The sequence below is a fragment of the Meleagris gallopavo genome, chromosome 30 (genome assembly GCF_000146605.3).
Source record: "Meleagris gallopavo isolate NT-WF06-2002-E0010 breed Aviagen turkey brand Nicholas breeding stock chromosome 30, Turkey_5.1, whole genome shotgun sequence".
NCBI lineage: Eukaryota > Metazoa > Chordata > Aves > Galliformes > Phasianidae > Meleagris > Meleagris gallopavo.
In genome coordinates, this window is record NC_015040.2 from 2478853 (window position 1) to 2488792 (window position 9940).

The following is a 9940-nucleotide window of genomic DNA, read 5'->3' on the forward strand; positions in this document are numbered from 1 at the left end:
ATACCGCCGCTCCGCCTCCGTTCCGACCGCGCGGAGCCCCCGAGAGCGGCGGGGAATGGAGCGGTGCTGATCCGAACTGCGAATTGCCCGCAATAAACAACGGGATAACTCAACCGCTCCTCCTTCTGCTTGGGTTTATGGAGGAATAGCGGCTCTGAGGGCGTTAAACCCTTAAGGATGTTCACATGGAGCTTAAGTTGCTATAATCCTCCGTCGCAGGAGGGTCGGTGCCGTGCCCGGTGCCGTCGGATCGCTCCGTATCCGCCCGTTCTCAGCTGTGCCCGCGCTGCCATTTCTCGCTTCTTTATCTCATGGCATAAAAACGTGGCCGGGGTTCGTTTTGAGGCCTCAGGGTTCGAGGTTTTTTCCCCGGAGGATTCTGACTCAGCCCCTGATGCAGATCGGAGGTTGGGGCTGACTGTTGCTTGTGGCGATGCTGAAACATTGATGCTGCGCTCAGGCTACAAAGTTGCTGCAGTGGGATCCAAACGCTGCAGCCTGAGGGCAGAAATGTCAGCATTTCCCTACTGCAAAGATGTTTGAATTCCCCTGTAATAACTGTAACCCTTGGGGGGAGCAGGAGATAGAATGGAGAAATGCTTTATTCCCAGAGCCCGGGGCTGCAGCCAGCAATCCCCTCTGTGCACAGCTGGATGGATGGGAACTGGCACTGAATGCCTCCTGTCTGTGTGTGCCCTCAGGCATGGCTTAAGAGGAAACTTTCTGCCCTCACCTTGTGGTTTTTCCCCTCTTCTCTGAGGAAACCCTTCAGATAATGAAGTTTGGTCCAACGTGTCGAGTTGCTGCCTTTAGGAAATACGAGTGGATAGAAATTTGGGTCCCTTTGTGGCTGTTTAACTCTGTTGCATATGCTGATTTTTGGGTGTTGATGGGGTCTGTTTGGGATGTAAGCCTTTAGAAGGGGGCACCTTGTTTTCCTCCTTTGCTTTTGACAAAGAATTTAGTGCATGATGCAGAGCAAGCGTGGAGAAGCTGCTTCCAGCCCTGCAAACCTGGGTGGGAGGACCTGCCCTGCAGGCAGCTGCTGTTAGATCTGCATTGTAAAGGATGTGCTTAATGAAGCCCCTTTCCTGACCGGAGTTCAGCAGAAATTACTCTTCAAATCAACCAACTGGAGGGGTTATGGAGGGGGAGAGTTCACCTCTCCTCCATGTTCAGCACTTTTTGGTGCAGGATCTGCTCTGAGTGCCCTTTAACTCATAGCGCGTAACCTTGCAGCAGCTTGTTTTATCAGCCTGCTGTAATCACCTTGTAACTGTAAAACACACACACGCCCCGAAATAAAACAAAATGCAAACCCACTGCTGCTTATTAGCCCCTGTTTTGAGTCAGGCTGTAGTTAATAGGGACAGGCTTCTACATGTGCTGGTGTTGATGCCGTGGCTCTTTGCAATGAGGTGGTTGGGAGCGTTTAAGCCCAGCAGTGTGATGCACAAAACCAACCCTGCAGCTTCAGGCACCTCCTACATCTCTTGCTTAAAAACAAAGCAATTCAGGATCATCGTTCTGGTGTCCCTGGTATGTTTTTGTAGTCCTTTCATGGCTTGGAAAGTAAAGCTGCTTGCAGAGGTGTTTCTGAAAGGTGCATTTTTAGAAGTGAACTGCAGTGCTGTTGTTGACACAAAATAGCAGCAGCCTCCCAGCTCTGACCTCTGTTTTAAGGTGCCTTGGTTTTAAATATCAACTGTCTGCTAAAGCTGCCTTGTATCCTATGAGGTCAGAGCTCTCCTCGCTTCTCCAGGCTCATCTATCCCTGCAAACCTCTGAAGTTTCAGTATAGAAAGCTAAATCTCCCTTTGAGAAATGTACCTTGCAGGCTCCTTTGTATTTGTCTTGGGGAAACTTGGTTTCATAATGCCAACTTGTTTCTATGCTCCCAAAACCAGCCATGAGATGGCTCATTGAAACGTCCTAAGGCATGTAAAAACAAAAAAAAATAGCCTCAAACCCATCTCCCTCATGCCTGTGTGTTACAAAACCCACGTGGAGCCGTCTGTATAACCATGACATCGAAGTGCTTAATACCAGCAAACTGATTTCCTGGGGATGCTGTTGTTCTGCACGTCTGCTGCTGGCAGTTCTGGGAAGAACAGCCTGCAGTCAGCTGCAGGAAATACGTGTTGCAAACCTCCCCAGTTCCCCTGGAACCTCACTGGGGCTGTCACGTAAGTAGCACTGACTCCACAATGACTTTTCCTGGAGTGATGGTGGCCAAGCCACCCTTCCTGCCACCCCCAGGGCCTCTTCTCCCTCCCCTGTGCTGTGATGATTTGGGCAGTTTGGGGCTGCTGGATGTGGCTGATAGCTGCTGGAGGTGTTTGGCAGCTGAGCTGTCAGAACCCTGCGTTGCATTAGCTGCAACCTTTGGACCGTCTGCTCTCAGACATGGACCCCTGGAGTCAATAAACACACTGTATATTTCTAGGTGATTGGTTTTAGCCTGTTTATTACTGATTTACCTCTGCAAAGTTGGCTTGCCTGGGGCGAAAAGTCTCATCTTGCTGTCTGCCAGTGGATATGAAGGGTGAGAAATGCCTCTGCACAGTGTGAAATCAGCACGGCTCATAATCTCAGCTTGGGGAGGTTGGAGCAGGACTTGTAAGGTGGGAGAAATACTTCAGATACCCCCATTGGTGTTGTTACAGCAAGGAGCCGTGCTCAGATGCTCAGTGTACCCATAGAGATGTGTGCAGGGAAGTGCTTTTTGTGCTGCCTGGGAGGCAGGGCTGGCTCTATGCATGCAGTATGCATGGCCTCATTGCTCTCCCAAGCCTGGAGGGCACCTCACTGCAATGAGATGCAGACAATTCCCTTGCAGAAAGCATTCCTGTTTGCGTAGCTGGGAATACTGCACGCTCTCCTGCAAGCTGTGGTTTTGCAATAGGAAATCTGGCTGGTGGTGGAACAGCTCAAACTGAGAGCCATCGATTAAGGGGAGGGAGAGAAGGCAGGTGCTGACCTGAGGATTGTTTGCAGCCTCATCTCAACGGCTGAGTTTTTGCTTGTGGCAGGTGGATTCTTGCTTTGCACTAACACTTTGCACTAATACCTCTTCAACTCGTAGCTGGTTTTATAAAGTCACCACTGTCTCAAAGGAGACTGACTCAGGACAGCGTCGAGTTGCACTGCGAGGCCGTTGGCAATCCCATCCCTGAAATCCAGTGGTGGTTTGAGGGTAACGAGCCTAATGAGACTTCTGCTCAGCTTTGGGATGGCGCGTGGCAGGACCGGGTCAAAATCAACGCCACCTACAACCTGCATTCAACCAGCACCATCTACATCGCAAACCTCACCAACGACGACTCGGGCACTTACGAGTGCAGGGCAAGCAACGACCCTGATCGCAATCACTTGTCGAAGAGCCCTAAAGTCAAGTGGATCCGTTCACAGGCCAACGTTCTGGTCATCGAACGTGAGTGGCCATCCTGAGGCCTTGACACTTGCTCGGACACCGGTGTCTTGAGTCTCCTGCCATGCTCACCCTTGCACCCGTGGCTCCCGAAAGTCCCCCTCACCTTCTCACCCCGGCTGTAGAACCGAGAGACTTTTTTTCCTCCCCTCCCCCCCAAAATCCCCCCGCCCCCCTCCCCTTGTGTCATCTCCTCCACCACCTCTGGCTTGACCTCAACTGGCCCTGCTCAAAAAGGGTTGTGACTTCCCAACCAAAAACACCATCCTGTGTCTTTTTGTGGAGCCAAAGACCTGGACTGTTCTGCTTATCCCCGAGTGCCTCTGTGCCCCAGTGCTGGCTTGCAGAGCCTTAGTTCTGTTGGTAGAGTCTGCCCTAACCACCACTGACAAACCAGCCCTTCCCTGCACCTCGTGCAGCCTCTGCTCCTCTCAACAGCCTTGCTTTAAGCTCGTTTTCCTGCTTAGTGATTCAAGCTGTGGGGACCAAAAATCTGCTTTTAGTTGCTGGTGGTGCAACCGTTTTTGAAATGGCCGTGTCTGTGTGCGACGCTGAGTGTGGGGAAGCTGCTTGTGCTCTGGATGTGAGCGGTTCCCTCTGCTTCCAGAGCCAACAGGCTGCTGATTTCTGACTAACAGAAACCTAAGAGAGGATCTAACGTTCCTGCTGTGGTTTTATCACAAAACAAAATAGTGTTCTCTCCGGCATAAGTGATGGAAAACTCCAGCAGAACCTTCTTTTAGGGGAATGTGAGGAGACAGAAAACCAAAATGCCTGTTAGCCCTGTGCAGAAATCCATCTTTCTTGGAGATAAGGCTGGGTGCAAGGGTAGGAAACACAGTGCCATAGAGGCTGTGTAATGGTTCTGCTAATGGCAGCTGTTGAAGTGCCTCCTTTGAGTAGCAATGTCTGAGTCATCTTGTATTGCATAATTTACTGCTTCTTGGCACATGGGGCTCCAGGAACTTTTGGAGTCGTGGTTCTGTGTGTTTTTTTTCCCTCCAGGGAAATCTCACTGCAACTTTTTGGGTTGCATCAGCCGATGCACGCACAGCTTGCGTAAGGGCTTCTTTATTACCTCCTCCCAAAGAGGGCTTTGGCTGCCATAGGTTACGCTGCCTGCAGGCATATAGATCTGCTCAGGCTGTGGGAGGTGCTGGCACTCAGCAGGCAGCCTCTGAAAGCGGAAAGCTGTGCTGCTGTTCCCAGCAGGGCTTTTTCCAACCCTCTTGGAGCTCTCTGGGAGCTGCACCCATTGAGCAGGAGGTTCCCAACAGCCTGGAGTGCACAGCAGCAGCTCTGCCCCGCTGGGAGCAGCTGTAGCTCAGCACCTTGGTGTTGCTACAGTCCTGTTGGTCTGTAAGTCTCCTGTGTTGAAAACATCCATCAGGTCTAGTGAGAAACTGATGCACAGGTAAGTGATGGAGGCAAGGAGCTGCGTTCTTATTTACATTCGAGTTTCTTGGGCAGGTGCTTGACCTCACAAATAGCAGATGTTGACTTCTCTGGATTTGTTCACAAATAGGTCCGGTGATCACAGGGCAATACACCAGCTCTGCTGGCAAGGTGATCCTCAGCTGTAACATGAGTGCACCTCACGTCGCCATCAAGGGTCACAAATGGATGCTGGGAGACAAGACGCTCAAAGCAGAAGAAGGCAATTCAGACTCTTTCATCACTTACACGTAAGTGTCAGGAGCAAGGGCAGATAAGAATCTCTGCACAACAGTTGTATTTTAAGCTGGATATTCCCTAACCCAGACCTAAGTCTTTTTGCTAAGGCTTGCAGCCTTGCAAAAGAAGTGGTCTTTTAGACTCTAAGGCCACGTGGAACAGCACACTCTAGTGTTCTGTGCGTGGTGCTTTGATGTGCATCGCCCTGTCTTGCAGAGCAAGGGAGCTGCCTGATAGGAAAGCGTTTGCAGGTTGTGGCTGAGCAGATGTGGGAATAGTGGCCTTATTGTGGCAGAGCAGTGAGCTTTCCTTTCTGATTACAGTCAGGCCTGGCTGGCACTGACCCAGCAGCTGTAGAGGCATCATGTCCTTTTGTATGGCAGTGCCGACGTGCCTGTCTCCCCATAGCAACAGGGAGCTGAACAAGGATTAAAGTATTTATAACCCAGCCTCCCTCGTGTGACCTCAATTCCTTAGCTGAGTGGTTTTTGGAATTGGGAAGCTCGGTGTGCAGCAGAGCTAACAAACAGTCCGTTGTCCCGTTGCAGCCGTGGACTGAAACTTTGCTGGCTCTTTCCCTGGAGTGCTGGGTATTAGGGAGCTGCAGAATGAGGGGTTTGTTGCAGTCAGCATAATCCACTAAATCTCACAGCAGCAGTTTTGCAAAAGATCTTTAATGTGCAGGGAGGGAAGGGCAGAGAGCAGGGCTGCAGTGGGTGCACGATGCTGCATAAAAGATGCAGCTGGGATGGGAGGAACTGCCTATAGAGGAGGGTGCTGTTCAGGTGTCCTGCAGGGGTCTGCTTCTGTCCATCTGAAATTGCTCTGCTGATTTGTTCACCAACAGAGTGATGGCTCAGAGGATGAACTGTTTGGGTCTTGCTTTTTTATTTTTTTGATAGGATCGAGGGGAAGGTCGAAGAACACTCTGGTGTCTATGAATGCATCTATGAAACAAACCCAGTGGCAAAAGGAAACGTGCTTATAGAAGGTAGTGTGGTCAGTTTGCTTCTGTGGCTGAGGAGGGGAGTGGGGAAGCTGTGCTCTCCTGAACATCTTCCTTTTGGTAGCTTTTCAGCTTCATAAAAAACAGCTTCTGGTCTTTACCAGTAAGGCTTCAGTGTCTACTTGTGAATTATCAGATGCCCTATAGCACATCTCCGTTTCATGAAGCATCTGTAGGGTCAGCCTGAAGCCTTTGCTGTAACCAGTGTCTGTGTTCCCACAACAGTGATAGGTTGGACCAGTAGATGCCATCCCTTCTATCCGAGCCTTTCCTGAAGCAGCTTGATGTGCTTTCCTCATGAAAATGTCAGATGTTGGGCGAACGATGGGATCATGACCCAGCAATGAGCTTCTTAAACTGAAGGGAATCCTTATGAGTGATCAGACTTTGATGCTGGCTAGGTGGACTGCAAGGAGTACAAGTCGTTTGCAGGGAGGTGTCTCATTTCTTTTTGTCTCGCTGCAGTTAAACCCCAAGTTGTAGCATACAAGAAGTCTGAGCATGGGAACGAAGGGGACACAGGTGTGCTGACCTGCAAGAGTCTCTCCTACCCCCCTGTCCAATCCTGGGACTGGTACAGAAGTGATCAAACCGTAAGTGCTGTGGTTTGTTGCCCCCTCCCCAGCCCCCTTCTGCTCACCAATAAGGAGGCAGAGGGTCAGAATTAGCTATATCAGAGTATCCTTTATGCTCAGTGCTGTGGCAAGGAGGATTTCTGTAGTGATAGCACTGCACGGTGAGCGAGCAGCTCCCCTTGTCCCAGCCCTGATGCTCTCTTTTCCTCCCTCCTAGCGTATTGTCAATGGTACTGATCGCTACATCATCAAGAACGGTGACAACAAGACAGAGCTACGCATCCTCAAGCTGAGCATTGAGCAAGATACAGGTGACTACTACTGCAATGCTTCCAACGCGGAGGGCCCTGGAAGTGCTACGGTGAATCTGCGCGTGCGCAGCCGCCTGGCAGCTCTTTGGCCCTTCCTGGGTATCGTGGCAGAAGTTCTGGTTCTCGTCACCATCATCTTCATCTACGAGAAGAGGAGGAAGCCAGATGAGGTTCTTGATGGTAAGAGGTGGCTGAGGTGGAATCTTCCTGGGGAAGTAGCTTGAGGCAAGTCGTTCTCATGGAGAGCTCTGACTGTGCTTTGTCAGATAGGCATTCAGTGTCAGGCTGCCTTTCAGGAATGCTTCTTGTCTAAGCACAGTAGCCTTTACCCAGTTATTTTAGTCTCAAGTAATTGCACTGTAGTGACAGTCCTTCAGCAAGCTGTGCTTTGGCTCAGGAGTGAGAGAAAAGTGGGTGCAGGTTGCACTGACCCCTTGTCTCACCAATTCCTCTGCGCTTTGTTCAGCTGCTTCACGTGGGTGTCTCGAGGACAGGGCTTTCTCTGACCATTAACATTCTGGAGAAACCAATTAGTAAACAGCAGGCTGTGTCAGTGGTTCTATTAATACCAGGCTTAGCTGAACTGCAGTTCATGAATCTGTTTTGGGCTCTCAGATTCGCACATCCTGACTCCTGGGGACTTCCTCCAAGCATCGTGTTATCTTTAATCTGTTCAGAAAACACGGTTCCTCCCTTTCCTTATCAGTAGGAATCTTCATTGTGTTAACCAGCTTTTCCTTCCTTATCTGATCCCATTAACAATGAAGTATAGATGCTTGGTATCCTTCCTGCTTGCTAGGTCAGTCGCTTCAGCCCTTTGCTGGGGAGCAGCACACATCAGGTGCACTGAGTGCTATGAAGGGGAAGCAGAGGGACTAGAACTAAATGTTCCTCCTCTGACTGTAGGGCTTCAGCAATTCTACTCAAGGCAGTTTTATGAGTGAATCTGTTCCCTCTGACAGCCCTGGTTGGAAGGCAGATGTCTCATGTGTAGCTGTGTCTCTTAGGGGGGAAAAAAAAAAGCTATAACTGGTTCACAGAGTGATTTGGCTTCTGCTGACGTCAGCTGGGTCCAGGTCCTGTTCAGTCAGAGCTGTAGGGGATCCTTTAACAGCTCAAGACAGAACATGTGATGCTGAAAGGTCCTGATACCCTTCCCACCCTCTGGCTCATCAGCCAGAGATCTTCAGCACTTGAGAACCTGAGCTTGTGGGCAAGGAAACAGCTCTGTATGTGACAACAGGGCGACGTAAAGCTGTGCTCTCCCAAAATCTTTGTAGATTTGACCCTCTTGAGAGGAGCTGGCAGGAAGGGAGTGCTGGGCCAGCTCAGACAAATGCTGTTCCCCAGGCACGTGGCTGTGGGCTGGCAATTCCCTATCAGCTAGGGTGGGAAGAGTCTAACTTGTATATGGCACGACCTTGCTGGTGTTATCTTTCCACTCTTTCCTCCTCTGCTGCTGGATGCTAACTTGACTGGTAAGAACTGGGAGATGGCTCCAGCTGTGCTCCTGCATCATCCTCTCACCAGCTGCGTGCAGATCTTGGGACCAAGGCAGCCCCAGAGCTCAGAGCAGTGCTGTTCTGCTGCAGAAATGATGGAGCCTGCAGGGGAAGCGGCAGATTGCAAGGAGCTGGTGAAAGGACTCGGTGTCTTCTTAGCTGAGTTTCTCCACGTAGCAACGATGTGCTGTGCAGTGTATTTGTTTTGATTTCACAGTGTGTGTGGGGAGAACGAGGGCTTACTGATGCTTAAAGCCTTGTTCCTGAAGCCTCCTGTATAACAGGAGCTTATGTCTAAGCTTGCTCCTTGTCCAAGCTCAGGCAAGAAGCAGCTTAAAGCTCATACAAGGGTGTGGCGTTCTGATAAGCCCTCCCTGCTCTCCCAGGCCCTGGTGTGGGTTCTTTCTGTGGGTTCTTTCTGTGATACCCAGTGTATCCTGTAACCCACCTGGGTTGCTCAGCCCTGTGGGGTTCAAAGGAGTGGAAGAGCCAGAGGTGATTTCATATTTGTTCTTCCCTGACACAATTCTTTCTTTTTTCCTGTGCTGTCCTGGACGTGAAGATGATGATGGAGGCTCTGCACCACTGTAAGTGCCTTGCTTTTCTGTTGAGTCAGTTTGTGTTGCTAGATTGCAGTTCATGTGGGGAATCTGCTCTGAACATAAGAGCTAGCTGAACGTGAAAGCTGGCTGCTTCCTGGGAGATGTTTGCTCCATGTTTTTTTAATGTGGCCTCCGTATAAGCAGAACAGCACAAATGTCTCCAAAACTGATTGTTCTGGAAGCTCATCTTGCTCTATCTTACCCAACTCTTTGGGCACGAATCACAGCAGTGGGGTGAGGGTGGGCTTTGGTGCTGCTTTCTTCATCTCCCCTTTTCTCTTTGCAGGAAAAGCAATGCCACAAACCACAAGGACAAGAACGTCCGCCAGAGAAATGCTAACTGAGCAGAGGTCAGTGCTGCACCTGAGTGTCACCTGCTGGGTCAGGGCACCCTGGGGACCTGCTGGGTCAGCTGTCCCCTCCCTGCAGCCATGGGCTCATCCTACTGGCTATAGGAGATTGTCCAGCTGGGGTCCTTCATCAAGAAGAGCTTTTGCCCACGCTGCAGTGCAGTGTTTGGGGGAAAGGGGAAGGAGGCATTGCTGTTAAGTTCAGGCACAGGCCAGCAGGAGTCTGATAAGAAACTGCCAAAGCTTCTGGAACGGTGGGAGAGACATGGAAGAAAGCATTGGGCTGTAGAGCATGGGAGGGTCAGGGCTGTCTGATTGCTCCAGCATGGGATGGGTTGAGCTCACAGCTTTGCTTAAGGCAGCTGTCGTCCTTTCTGCTTCATCACCCCCCAGCACAGCCTCGTTGGGTTCTCTAATTGCCTTTTCTTTCTCTTGTGCCAGGTGACGTGTAGCTGAAGAACTTGTCTGGACATTGTTTTCTTCTAAATTT

At 50.5% G+C, this 9940-nt stretch overlaps 1 protein-coding gene across 1 annotated transcript; it reads left to right on the forward strand.

Annotated features, from left to right (window-relative positions):
* Positions 1-3054: 3054 nt before the first annotated feature.
* BSG (basigin (Ok blood group)) lies at positions 3055-9940 on the forward strand (the record flags this gene model as incomplete). Its single annotated transcript, XM_010724931.2, has 8 exons — positions 3055-3433; positions 4956-5115; positions 6007-6095; positions 6576-6703; positions 6903-7176; positions 9061-9085; positions 9387-9450; positions 9892-9940. Coding segments are annotated over 7 exons (1113 nt in total), but the record flags the coding sequence as incomplete, so codon positions are not given.